At 35.9% G+C, this 15,164-nt stretch overlaps 1 protein-coding gene across 1 annotated transcript in view; it reads left to right on the top strand.

Moving 5' to 3' along the window:
* The first annotated feature begins 407 nt into the window (after window positions 1–407).
* The window catches only part of LOC130876343 (actin, alpha skeletal muscle), a 30,121-nt gene continuing 15,364 nt past the window's right edge, over window positions 408–15,164 (top strand). The window contains exon 1 of the mRNA XM_057772867.1: window positions 408–688. Coding sequence (XP_057628850.1) covers window positions 408–688 — 281 coding nt within the window. The remainder of the gene's footprint in view (window positions 689–15,164) is intronic.

Genomic DNA, 15,164 nt, shown 5'->3' with positions numbered 1-15,164 from the left:
AACCTAGCAATCATCTGGGAAGATTTTAAAATGCCATGCTAGGGAGGCTGACTAATATATGCAATGACAAGTCATGTTTCATTGTTTTCTCAGAGGTTTTTCCTTCTTATTGTTGAACATCAGCTATTTCCTCTCGTGTGTTGCCATGACAACAGTAGAGTAGGTTCAGCTTCGGAAAGTTTTGGTAGTTTTCTTTTCTTTCCTTTCTTTCTTTTTTACTTTTTATTTATTCTTTGTGTCTTTCACATTATGCCTCCTGATCCCAGCCCACTCCCCGATAAAATAAAGTAAAATAAAATTTAAGAAAAATAAAGAAGAAAAAAGGGGGAGAATGGGAAAAGTTCACCACGGAAGATGCACCGTAACACAGAGTCACGCAGTAAACCCCTTTATCCATACATCTTTACATGCAGACACTCACTGCAGTGACATTGGTGTGGTTTGAAGCCTCTGGTCTCTGCTACACCAGCAACGCTGGGGCAGTCCTCACTGGGACTCTTCCTGGACATTCTACTGCTGCCCTGTGTTATCCTCTGCCGTTCTGCATCCTCAGGATACCCACCTCCGTGCTGCGGAAGATCACAGACGGGATGGATATTGGTGTGGACCAATACATAAGCCTGATTCTGGGCCTGATTAGTTGCAGGGTTTGTCAGCCAGTCAGCTTTCCGCTGTATTCAAGGCCAGGGTGAGCTCTCCAGCATTGGCCTAGCTAGTTAACCCCTTGAAGTGATGAGCAAGAATGGGGGCCAGTTCTCTGTCCTTCACATCCTCAGAGGTGGTTTTCCCACAGTTACACCTTCAGGGCCAGTTATACTGTGCTGCCTAGACAAGGTGTAGGGGCCACTTTTCTGAGTGCTGCAGCTAATGAGGGGCAGAGACAACACTCCCATTCTTATGACCTCAGGGCCAGTTTAGGTAGTCCCCCCCCCCCGAATATCATCATTATTGATTTATTTCATGTAACCAAGAAGTCAATTATCAAGGTAATTAAAATATTTCAACCCACACATTTATGTAGCTCAATCTGAAAACAATTATAAACTGCTTTGTTAATTTGTTTTTTCCAGACAATGCCAATATTTAAGTTTTAATAAGGTTGATCCTTATAAATTGCTTCTAACTAAAGCTGGTTCTGGTTTGCTTTATTTACTGTGCATTATTTACTTGTTTTGGTAACAAATGCAATTTTCCAACATTAACGGATTACTATGCTTTTCCAATAAATTTACTATTAATTGACTTTTTGTACATTAAGTGTTTTTCCAGTCACATAATAGATGTTCAAGAAGTGATGTTTCAGTAATTATGTATTATTGAATAAGTCACTGGCCAGGTTTGAGTATAATTGGATCATGTAAACAGAACTTGTTTTCTAGTTAACTGGTTAATGTGGAGATAGATACTAAAATATGTCAGTGAGAAGAATCCATTTGGTTCCCTGGGCATTGCAAGGATTCTATATGGTTTGGCTGGGGGAAGGGGTCACTCCACATTTCCTGATGTAATCTTATTTTTTAAAGCAATGGTGAAACATTCTGAAGTGAATGTGTTGCTCAGAAAAGGTGGCTCTCCTTTCAGTGAGGGAGCTTCTTTCTTGAGATGAACTCAGTAGGTGTAGTGGATAGAAAGAATCAAACCACCTCTTCTTGTGACACTCACCTTAGGGCCTTGATTTTAATCAGTTTACTTTGAAATTCATATCTACATCTGATGTGATGATCACACATGTGCTCCAAGGCACACAGCCAATCAGAGGGAGAATGGGGTCTATGCTGCCAAAGGTAGGCTCATTTCCATTGCACAGTGCTTTCTGTCTCACTTCGAGATGGTCTCCAGGGTACCTAGTCAGACCTTGTTGATGAATTGCAGAATGCCTTTCATAGAGAAACTCTCCAAAGAGTTGTAATGAGTGATTCTTCTCAGTTCCAAGTAACCTTTATGTAAAGAGGACTTCTTTCCCCACCCCCAGTGTTTAAATAGCATTACCAAAGACAAAGATAATGTCTTAGATCTAAACTTCTACTTTTAATAGAAACTTAATATCTTGAAAAACTGGGTAATTTCTATCAATTTGTACATCAAAATTTTAGCCTTATTTATTTTAACTTCCTAAACTGCCTCTGTGTGTGTAGGTTGGACAGGTCAAGGAATAGCACCAAGGACATTTTACAAGAGCACATTAGGAATCCAGCTATGCAGCCCTACTAGGTTCACTCAATCAACACCTGGCTTTTTATCAATATCCTCAAGTGATATAGCCATTTTAAAGTTGGGGGTCACTATCCTGGGTCACCATCAAAATGCTCTTAAATAACCCCGGAAGCATTAGAGTCAACAAAAACATTACAATCTCTCAAGGATCAACAACTGTGTTTGGATACACAGATATTCCTCTATTTCTAATGGAAATACATGTAACTCTTAGTAAACATTTATAAAGTACAGTTTAGTTCCCAGTTTCAGTGACTCTGCTTTTCCTGCCACTGAGGTCACTTGATTTCCATGTATATGACTTTCTTATGTTGCTGCATTTCTTGGAGAAAGCTTCATCTAAGCAAGAAAATTGCTCAAGAGTTGCTACACTCACTACTCTGTGGCTCAGTCTCAGGACATCACTAGTGAGTCCTGAAGTCATGTGGTCCTTCTGCTACACCATCAGAAAAGCAACACTTTGTTTCTTTGGCTGGACTGACATTTCCTTCTCCTCTTTCTGTCCTCCTTCTGGGAGCTGGTTGACTTATATAGTTGTCCCCAGTCTTCTGAGTTTTCTGCTGTTATTTTATAGATAGACTGATAACCTTGGTTCTGCTTAGGTAGTGTGGTACTTGAATTTGATATCCAATTATGAATGTGTAATGTCTGATTATTTTTGTAAATTATGGAATTAATTTAGTTTTGACTTTGCCACTCTCAACACATCCTTTCTAAGACCTAAAAAGGTGGAGTAATTTCTGTCTGAGGGGGTGATCTGAAATTGCATTTCTATGGGTTTCTTGTTTCGGTGTTAGTCACCTACTTCTGAACCCAAAGAAATAGCAATTATGGATTAATTTGTAATATACTAGTTATAATGAATTTGATTAAAATGTGCAGATTACCTATAAATTAGAAAACTTACATGTTTAATATTCTTATAATTTTTATAGTCATCTTTTTATGGAGAAGTTTGATTTTCCAAAGTGATTGAAATTAGAAAAATGTGATAGATATGAGTATTTTGACAGTTTATTCAAAATCAACAAAGAACACATTATTAATATATCATTTAATATGGAAATTCTTGGATAAAAATATGTAAAGCTTTAGAAAACCAACAGTGGAGATAATTTAAAACATATTATCCATAAAAGTAAAAGCTTGACATGAGGATTATTACTTGACTGTAAAAAAAAAAAAATAAAACCACCTTTAAATCTGTGTTTCATGGTCCTTCTCCGGGTCCCGAATTATTACTCTTTCCAGGAGATCTTGTTTTTGATGTATTGTTTCTATCCCAAACTATCTAGTAAAGACAGAGCCCCAGGTTTTTCTAGAGACTTGTTTCTGCACTGGACTCTCTTTTACTCCGTGCTTTTAGCGCCAGGCTGCCCGAGGTCTAACATGCTGGAACAAAGTTCGTTCATTTCTTCCTGTCGTGTTATAGTCAATCATTTTTATTGCAGTATTGCCTCCCAGACTTTAGAAAAACTTCTCTTTCTCTACCAAAAATAGTCTCATGCTTATTTTGGTTAGCACAAAACAATTTTGCTGCAATTCCCTTCTCTTTGGTTTCCAAGTACCTACTTTTCGGTTTCCACAAGATTCTGTTTATGAGTTTGAGACCGTTGGAATACCTCTGTTCCCTTCTTGAGATTTTCTTTTAAAAATGTACCCAATTTACTTTCTAGCTCCCTTCATTCCCCTCTCCTTCTGTCCCTCCTATCTCTTTTTAACACAAAAACATGGACACACAATAATTAGGGTAAACGTCTTCACCTTATCACTTTAAAATAAACTTGTAGATAGTGTACGTATCATTTCATGGCATAGTCCTTGTAATCATGATCTCAAGCAGTTATAACTTCTTGCACAAGATTGACCCTGTCATCAGCAAGCATAAACCAGGGATGGACTCACAGAACCATAGCCTGCCTTGATGATCTATTGGCTACTTACTGATGGATTCTGGACACAGTTACTTTCAACCCTACCCACATATGAGTTTACCAGTCTCCAGAGCATTGTGCAAAACTCATAAACACACAAACATAAATATATGATTAAATATAAAGATATGAATGTAGAAAAGGGACTTATAAAAGAAGAGGGAAGATTGTGAGGGAAAGAAGGGATATATATATATGCACACATATGAACATATACATGTATGCATATATATAAAACCTTATATTTAAACATATACATACATATGTGTTTATATATGAAAGCTAGGTGCATTTTATGTAGGATAATTGTATATCACCTTTTCCATTCCATCCAGATGGGTTCATACAAATTCTTTTTGTTCGGCACATGCACAAAATACATGAAAGCCACTTGTTAATCAAATAGCTATTTTGGTAACCAGTTTGACTACTTTTATATGACAGTGCTTGTGCTCAATGGTTTTTTTTTTTGTTTTGTTTTGTTTAATAGTGTTACCAAAGGGCAAGAGTCAAGTTGTTCTCAATTCAGAAAAGACATCAGATAGTTCCTTTAAATGAAATTTTGACAGTGTAACAAGGTAAGATGGAAGAGGAACAGAGGCTGCTTTGGTGTGATTTTATATAGTGTACTTTTGTATTTTTCTGTTATTCTATGCATGTTTGTCATTAATCTCTTACTGTTCTTAAATACTGTAGGCAGAGACTACTCGTTCATTTCCAAGCCTCCCAGGAAATAATCACACAGAAGCTATGTTAATTACAACACTGCTTAGCCAATAGCTTAGGCTTCTTATCAACTAACTCTTACATCTTAAATTAATCTATTTCTATTAAACTAGGTATTGCCTCAAAACTTGTGGTTTACTGGTAAGAGTCTGTCTCTTTTGGCAGCTACATGGCATCTCTCTGACTCCGTCTACTTTCTCTCTATATTTCAGTTTGAATTTCCCTCCTGGCTTTACTGTACTAATCCATTGTCCAAAACAGCTTCTTTAATAACCAGTGGTAATAAAACATATTCATAGCATACAGATGGAAGTCCCATGTCAATATGCAAATTAAAATGTATCATAGTCACACACACATATAGGAAAAGAAATCACAGTCACTAGTTTGAATTAGTCATGGTTTTACTCAGGATCTCAAAGCATAACTGTTATAAATAAGAATGGATTATATGTTTGTGTTTATATATTTTGTTTGTAATTATGTATGGATTCATATATATACCCACATACATATATGCATATCATACATGTATATGTATATCATATAAACACACATATATACCTACATATGAAAGTAGTACTAAGTATACCAATGAGTATAGTTTATAAATTAATTAATGTTGTACAACAAAGTAGCAGAATAAAGAGAAATGTCTTCTACTATCTAATTCTTGCAAACCGATTTATATGGAAGTTTTAATCAGAGCTCATTTTTAAAATATTAAGATATTAATTTATGTGTATATTATATATGTATATATAAGTTCATGAGTTTGGGTATGTCCACATAGAGGTCCTTTTCTTGTACCTTACTATATTATTCTCCAAGGTATGTTTTGAAACAGGATCTCTCACTGGCCCTGAAAATCATTCATTCATCATGACTAGCTGTACAGCATGCTCCTTATTGTCTTCCTTTTCACATCTCTGTGGGGTTAGGATTACAAGCCTATACCATGATGATCTCTTCTTTTTTAAATGGGTGGTAGGGAATAGATCTCAGGTCTTCCTGTTTGTGCAGCATGCACTTTTAACAACTGTGCTATCTCTCCAGTCTCAGCATTTCTGTTACACCATGTTCTTCCTGGCCACCAATTAGGTGAACTAAACCACAGTGCAATAATAAACAGGGCCACATGACTGTAGTAAAAAAAAAAATTAAAGACTTTTGTACTTTAATCTTAAATGCAGTTATAGTTCTGTTATATATGGAATTCATTAATTGATATGTCTTTTTTGATCCTAAAAGAAATTGACATTGAAAATTATATGCAATTACTTAAAGACCTTTGCACAATGAATATGTTTTTTGTAACTATATTATTTTGCATGCTGCACCATCCATATAGTTTCCTAAAGAGTTGCCCAATTTTATAATTTATGGCTATAGCTCTCATCAACATTTCCAGAAACCTACTTATAACAAGCCTGGTATAAATTAAGAGCTATGTTTAACACTGCAAGTTAAACAGTCTAGATTAGAAATGTAAATTTGGCTCCAATGGTCTTATATATCCTTGGAGGACGTTTTAAGATTTTTGTTGAAGGGGATTTTTTTTTTGTGTGTGTATGTATCTGAAGTTCCAATAAAATTTGGAACAAACTCCTGTAGTGAAATTTTTCTTACTTGACCCATCACCTTGAAACATCTCCTTTTTCTTAATAAGAATGTAGGATAGTTGAAACTTATTTCCTGTTTGTCTTCACATTTCTCTTTCCTTCCTTCCTTCCGTCCTTCCTTCCTTCCTTCCTTCCTTCCTTCCTTCCTTCCTTCCTTCCTTCCTTCCCTTCCCTTCCCTTCTTCCCTTCCCTTCCCTTCCCTTCCCTTCCCTTCTTCCCTTCCCTTCCCTTCTTCCTTTCCCTTCTTCCCTTCCCTTCTTCCCTTCTTCTTCCCTTCTTCTTCCCTTCTTCCCTTCTTCCCTTCTTCTTCCCTTCTTCCCTTCTTCCCTTCTTCTTCCCTTCTTCTTCCCTTCTTCCCTTCTTCCCTTCTTCTTCCCTTCTTCCCTTCTTCTTCCCTTCTTCCCTTCTTCCCTTCTTCCCTTCTTCCCTTCTTCCCTTCTTCCCTTCTTCCCTTCTTCCCTTCTTCCCTTCCCTTCCCTTCCCTTCCCTTCTTCCCTTCCCTTCCCTTCTTCCCTTCTTCCCTTCTTCCCTTCCCTTCCCTTCCCTTCCCTCTCTTTCTCTCTCTCTCTCTATCTCTATCTCTCTTTTGCATTTGGACTGCATGTGTCTTCCTTCCTCTCCTCCATTCCCTCCTCCCAATTCCCCTCTGCCTGCTGCCTGCTGCCTTCAATCTACTCCTCCTCTGTTTCTGTTCAGAAAGGTGACACCTCCTATGGGTATCAGTAATACATGGAATATCAAGTTGCAGTAAGACTGAGAACCTCCTCTTGTATTTAGGCTTGGCAAATGCTTTCATTTTTTTAAAATCAATTAATTGATTAATTTTATGTGCATAAAAATTACTTAGGACATTGTACAGAACACTATCTTCATGAATGATTTTTTTCTATGCCTTTTCAGTATTATGTAGTTTTATATACTTATGTTTATATCTGTAAGTTGTCTTTTATTTATGCTTTAACATGTGATTCAAAGTTCTTTAACTTCATTTCTATTTGACGTATAATTATTCTATCATTCCAATATAGTTTTAAGAAAGCATTAATTTTCATATTGAGTTGCTGTATTAGTCACTTTTCTGTGGCTGTGATAAAACACTGTGACCAAGGTAGCTTATAGAAGAAAGAGCTTCTTTGCGTTTTTGTTTCTAGAAGATTAGAGTTTGTAATGGTGATTACTTTATGGCAAGAAGATGTAAACACAGTTCCACCAACTTGTGACCAAGTGTTCAAATACATGAACTTATGGGGGACCTTCCCATTCAAATCACTGCATCCCACTTCCTGATCTCCATAGGGTCATGACCAATAAATGCAAAATGCATTTTATCCACCTTCAAAAGGCCTCTCAGGCTTTCTCACAGCTTTAAACTATTTAAACATCCAAAGTCTGTTCTGAGACTCATGGCAGTGTCTTAATTAGAACCCACGGTAAAACGAAAAGGGAAATTACATATTTCCAGTGTATAATAACACAGAATACACATTGCCATCCCAAAAGGAGGGGTGGGGCATAAATGCCAGATCAAAACTAGACTAAAACCCAGCAGGCCAATCACCATATCTTGTAGGTCCATGTCCAGTGCCAAATGGCTTAGATGACTCTGCCCTTTCATGTTTGTTACCAACAATACAACTATTTTCTTTGGGCTGATTCTTCTCCAAGCACCTAGCTCTCTTTGGCAGATATACTAAAGATCTGACTTCTTACCATAAGGGTTCTCCCCTGGAAGCCAAGCTTTACTTCCGCCTCTTCATGAAATGGCTTCTCAGAGCCCCTTGCTCTCTCAGAGCCTCCCCTTGCCTGGCCTTAGTAGAGCTCTGAAAGCATGGACAGATATATCATGGCTGCTTTACTCTTGTATCCTTCATGACTCTAAAACCAGCACCACTCAGCCAGTTTGGGATAGACCCTAAGTTCCTAGAATGCTGTTGTAACAGCCTTTTTCTTTGGTTGCTTTGTAGAAGATGGCCTCAGGATCTCTTTCACAGGTTGGAAGCTTAGTTGGGTGGGTCTTGACCTGCGAGGACTCTTTTCTTTATTCCAATATAGAACATATGTCTCCTTAATGGCACTAACCCCCTTATGTCTTTAAGCACAAGCCTTGGCTGTGATCTTACATTAGCGGTGTTCTTTGTTTCCTTAAACTGCACATTCTGTGTTCTCTGTTCCACTTGCTCTATTTCATTGCATACCTAGGTAACAGTCACTACTAATAACCATGCCACACATTCAATATTATGGTTCCCCGAAATTAACCCTGTCAAATAAATGAGTCAATTATTTTGAAATTTAACCTCAGGAAAGTTCTTATCACCTTTTCAGAGAGTAACCACATTTTTTGCCGAAACACTATCAGAGAAGTCCCTTGCTCAGTTGGTGTTACTGTTCCTGATTCTTTCTGAAACCTCGCGAGGTGGGTCTTGATAGTTTTGCTCTCAGTACCAGCTTTCAGACTCTTGAAAGCACAGCCTGCTAGTAGAATTCAAACACTTTTTTTTTAAATCCATAGTTTCAAAATTTCTCGGGTTTATTTAAAAAAAAGTCAACATTGTCATATCTGTCAGAGAACTTCCCTTCCTGGAACCAAGGACTGTTCTAGTTAGATTTCCCTTGATGTGATAAAGATCATAGTCAATTTGGAGAGGGAGGGGTTTATTTATTTTCACTTCCACATCACAGTTCCTTGTTGAGAGAAGTTAGTGTGTGAAGTCAGGTGGGAAGTGGGAGGTAGCAAACAAGCACATCAGAGACCATGAGAGAACGTTGCTTGCTTTCTTGCTCTCCCTTGTGTGCTCCATATTCTCTTTCCTACAGCTCAGGACCACTTGCCCAAAGATGGCATCCCGCAGAGTGGACTAAGTCCCCTCTGTCAACAGTTAATCATGAAAATGCCCAACAGATTGCCAAAGTACAAGCCTCTCAATTGAAGTTTACTATTCCCACATGATCTCCCTTGCTTCTGCATATTCAACTGAAACAAAACAGAGTAAAACCAAGAATCAAACAACAATAAAAAACCCTCCAACCAACTATCATACCTCTATACCATTGGGTCAACTTCTAAACTGTTCATTTTCTTAAAAAAAATTAGAGCCCAAATTATAACATTTTAACTATAATTATAACATTTTAATTAATGTAGTTTTGTGACATTGATATCAGGTGTGTTAGCCCTCCAAAATTTTCTGCTTGTCAAAACTTTTGCATTATTTAGGTTGGTTGTTTCCATGTAAATATTTGATTTGCCTTGTAAATTTATATAAAAATATTTACAGACTTTTATCTGGGGTTACATGGGGAAACTGGTGCTACACACCACATACACACACACACACACACACACACACAAACTCATACACACATTCTTAATTATGCTTCTGTTTGTTAGTTTTCTTTATTTGCACTTTTAGCCATATTTTATTTACTGAGTTTGCGTATCTTTTTCGTGTTTATGCCCTATGTCAGGTTTATGTCAAATTTATTGATTTTGTTCATAATACAAACGGAATATTCAAAAAAACAGATAATTAAGGTATGTCTTTCAATTCCTCACTCATATGGTTCGTTTCTCACAGTGTCAAGTGATATTGTGCCAATACACAAATGGCAAAAAATTTACAGCCTTTTATTCCTTCCTACTACCTGCCTCCTCCCCAAACAAGCAAAGAAACAAAGTTTTTTGCTTAGTTTTCATGACTTGATAATTGAAGTCTGGTATGTTAGATCCTTGAAGCTCATTTTAGACTTGTTATCTCTTGAAATACAGAGCAGAAGTGAGTGTTCTGAGTCACTGAGCTTTTGACATTTTATTAAGGTAGAAGTTCGTGTTTCAGGAATGGCTGTTCCTGTACTAGCTGAAGTCTAATGCTTAAAAAAAAGAAAACCCAGGATTTTGTTTCTGTTAGTTTCTCAAAATTGGAGGGTAGCCCTGATATTCCATATTTCATCTGTTTGAAAAGTAAAAAAAAAAATATTATTATTATTATTGCTATTAATACAAAAAAATGACTCCTCATTTTCTTAAAGATCCATGCATGGAGTAACTTGTTTTAGGGACAAAATAATTATTTTACACTTCATAAATTTCAAAACTGATGATTTATTGGTAGTGAAAGTGAGGGAGCATAAAGGATAGTGTATTGTAATAACAGAAAGAAGGCCATTAGGAGAAACAGTATAGTCTGATACAAAGAAGATTTAGAGTCATCTCTTAATTCATTTTATGGCTCTATTTCTTCTTTCCTTGTAATTGAGACAGACTTTAACTTCTCTGAGACTTCATTCTCTTGTTTAAAGGACAGTATTATCATAATTGTTGCATACATATGGAAGTTTTCTAATTCATAATGTCTTCTGTGAAACTGAAGCTTTAGACAACAGAGAGATTCTGGTAAAGCTCTCTTTTCTTCTTAGAAAGCAGTATTTGTAATTGATTCTTTAGATACCATGGGTAGTAGTTCTGGGTCTTTGTGTAAAATCTGGTGTATGAAGGAAATAATTGCACAATTCTGAATGGCAACGGTGTTAAAGCTGGGACTTGAACTCTCCGCAAGAGGTTTTCATGTTGGTAATAATTTTATAATGAAGGGTGACTAAGAATTGAGCACCAATGAGAGGATAACATCGTTTGTTCAAAGGAAAACATCTAGAAAGTTTCATTTAATTAGCTCAATGTAAATACCAAGTTATTTGAGCTCAGGCAGCCTACGGATATTGCCGCTTGCATTGCTGCTACTTCTGAAGCTCTTATTAAAGAAACTTCATTCTTTGCTATCTTAGCTCTTGTCCTGCATCCTTTCACAAATGTTGCATCTTCCTTCATGCATCTTCTTCTGAGATCTCCAACTAAGCTCCACCCACTTGCCTTGAGCAACATTTCCTTTTGCTCTCCTCAAATTCTAAAGCTGCTGGGACTACAGGCCTGTATGACTGTTCCTGGTTTATTTGCCTAGCTCATAGGCACAAGTTGTTCTTATTCATAACTTCCTATGGGTGTCTGGTGCAGGGTTTTCTGTATTACATATGTAATGAAATCAATCAAAGCACTGACATACCAGTTCAATGTTAAAATAAGACAAAATTGGATGAATAAATCAAATAGTTTTGGGGAATTATACAAGAATGTTTGTAGTATAACTCATATTATGTTGAATTTGTAGCATTTAAATTCATATACACTATTTCCTTGCTATGTTACTTTGAACAAGATATTTTATTTTCTTTTGCTTTTGCTGTTTATTTCTTTAATATAAATCAAAGACCATTCATCCTGTGACCATAAAAAATACAATTATGATAGCTAATGCCTTTTCTGTATTCACAAGTTATGGTTTTCAGGTCTTCACAAGAAAGAAAATCTTTATACAATTAAACTCTTTATATAAAATGTACAGCATTTACACATAGCCTATGAATTCATCAATATATCTTGCATCATTTCTAAATTAAAATCTAAAATAGAAGTGTCATCAAAAACCTGCTATAACTGTGTTTTTAAAGAAATAATGACAACTAAAAAGGTTCGGTCATGGTTAGAACAGAAGACAGCATCTGCAACAAGGCTCAGTGGGAGAGACACTTGACATACAAGTGTGAGGGCATGAGTTAGAGTTCCATGACCCAGATAAAGGCTAAATAACAAGCATCTTCAATCCCAGTGTCTCTCTGACGAGATGGGTGAAAGAGATAGGAGTCTTTTCAGATGCTCACGAGCCAGCTACTTGAATGGATACAGTAGAAAAGCATAAGAAACCCAGTATCAAATAAGGTATCATTGACCAAAAAGCAAGCGTGTTCTCTGACACCGACGTGTGTTTCATGCATTCATGCACCTGCACTTATACTTGCAAACACACAAAGATTACAGAGAAAAATTTATACATATGCAGCCAAGATGCCAACATTTCAAGACTAATAATGCAATACACACCAATAATAATGCAAATTTTTTTCTTTGAGGATTTTTCAATCCACAGTAGGCTGAATCCCGGGGTGCATTATCCATGGATATAGAGGGTTGATAGTATATATCAATGTTCCCTAACACTTTAAAATGTCTGGTGTGTATATTGAGTGTTAGATAAGTTTGTACTGTCGATTCAAAATTCATGCTAATGTAGTTAATGATGGTATTTCTTTGATGTAATGCAAGTTAGAATTTAAAGTAGTTACTTAAAGCATGCAAAACTCTAAGATGAAAATATTTTCTTAATTTTGACTCATTTATTTGGAAAATCTTAGTGCTTTATTCTTATAATATTAGCTTTAGATGCATCATCAAGAAGTATCAGACTTATAAACCTCATGGACTTTTAAGAAACACTTATCCTATGATATAGGAGTAGTTTAGTGGTAGAGGACTTGTTTAGCCCTAAAATTAATATATAGGAAAGCAAACAAAATTGAACAGCTTTTGCAAAACCACTGTCCTCTATTTCAGACTGGTAAGGATATCTTTTAGATATTGATTTTTCATTATTTAATCCACTAAGAAAGTAGTAGGGAAGATGAAATGAGAAAATTATATTTGACTAGTATAAAGCTTTGATTATATATAAAAACAATTAGAAATTCATATATACACAAAACACCACACACACTAAATCTATTTTAAGCAGAAAGAACACAGTTGAGATACCACATTATCTGATCTCTAATTATACTACAGACTGACAAAGATAAAAACAGTTTTGGCATAAGAACAGGCATGGAAGCCAGTGTAATAGCATAGAGGACCCAGCTACAAAGTCATATGACACTGAATATAATTTTACAAATTATCTTTTATTTTTGAGATTATAATTATATCATTGCTTTTTCTCCCCTTTTTTTTCTAAACTGTCCCCTACACCCCTTGTTGCTTAACTTCAGATTTAGATCTTCTTTTTCATCAATTGTTATAATGTGCATGTGTGCAAATGCATATCATGTGTATTCCTCAGTATAACCTTTTCAGCTTGTAAAATGCTACATATATACACACATATGTATATATATGTTTCCAGGGCTTGCCTACATGGTATTGTCATGGCCATACATTTTCTCAAAGACATCAAGAATATACATTGGAAAAATGACAGGCTATGTCACAAATGATGAAAAAACTAGATATATTCTTGCAGAAGAATAAACTTATATTCACATCTCTCAATCATTATAAAATTACAAAATTACTTTAAAATGGATCAAAAATTAATAGAACCTGAAATGTTAAAACTGATACTGGAAAATATAGACAATCTACTGGAAGTTACATGTGTAAGTAAGAGCTTTTTAAATGGCACTTCAACAATACAGAAAATAGTCCCCCAAACCAAAAAGGGTCGACATGAAATCAGGCTTTCTGGATTTCAAGATAAATTGCCAACAGAACAAACAGACAGTCTATAGAATGGAAGAAAATCTTGTCCAGCTACACCTCAGACAGGTCTTGATATTTAGAACATATAAAGAACAACATAAATTAAATACCCAAACTACCAAAACAATGTCAATAAGACAACTAACTAAAGAAATGAACAGACATTTCTAAAAATAGGAAATGTGAAAAAGGACAATAAATATTTTAAATAATATTTAGAAACCGTCATCATCAGGGGAATGCAAATCAATCTCTTTGAGGCCTAGGAACATGACTCAAGTGGGCAGAGGCATTTGCTTCTAACTCTCAGGACATGTGTTCCATTCTTGTTAACTACACAGAGGGAAGAAGAAACTGAGTTCCACAAGCAATCCTTTGATCTCCATACACATGCTGTGATACCCTTCCTCACACAAAAATACGTAAATGAAAGGAAACCACTGCGAGATTCCAGTTCACTAGAGATGCCTATGATAAGGAAAACTAATTACAAATGCTAACAAAGCTGTAGGGACACAAAAGAAACTTCAAATCCACAGCTGGTGAAAGTCTAATGTAGCTTCAGAATTTGTCTATTTAGTTTTTGTGTGAATGACCTATTTATTGGTAAGAATGGGATATTGATGTCTTCCATTATCAATGTTCAAGAGGCAATATGTGATTTAAGCTGTAGAAGTGTTTCTTGGATGAACTTGGATGCCCTTGTGCTTGGGAAATAGATACAATCTGTGACCATGCTATATGTGATGGGTGTGTTTGCTCAGTTTACATTGGAGATGATAATTCCTGTCGACAAAGTACTTTCATTGTGAATGTACACTAAATATTTGAAAACTCACAACCATCGAGGGCAATTGCAAACAGGAAGGATGAACTGCAGGGTGAGCAGGGAGAAGTGGTAAAAGGGCTGTTTTATCATCAGTTGCTTCTAGGAAATGTGCTTGACCGAAAAGAAACATTTTCTTTGTCATAAGTGTAATATAAATGTAAAACAGAAAGGATGTTCAAGGTATAAACACTTTGAAAGGACTTTTCTCAAAATATTAAAAATAGAAATACCCAATGATTCAGCTATTTCACTCTGTAAGGAATTTGTATCTTACATCAGAGAAAATTGTGCATCTGGGTTTATTGTTGTTCTACTCACAAGAGTAGTGAATGGAACTAGCCTAAAAAAATCTATCAAAAGACAAATGGATAATGAAAATATGGCACATAAGTACAATAAATTTTCATGCTGCTAAAATAAAATGGACTTATAAACTTTGCAAGCTAATGAGTAGAACTGGAAAGTGTTATATTAAG

The sequence above is a fragment of the Chionomys nivalis genome, chromosome 6 (assembly GCF_950005125.1).
Source record: "Chionomys nivalis chromosome 6, mChiNiv1.1, whole genome shotgun sequence".
Lineage (NCBI taxonomy): Eukaryota > Metazoa > Chordata > Mammalia > Rodentia > Cricetidae > Chionomys > Chionomys nivalis.
The sequence above is the reverse complement of the archived record's forward strand: the minus strand, read 5'-3'. Positions and strand labels throughout refer to the sequence as shown.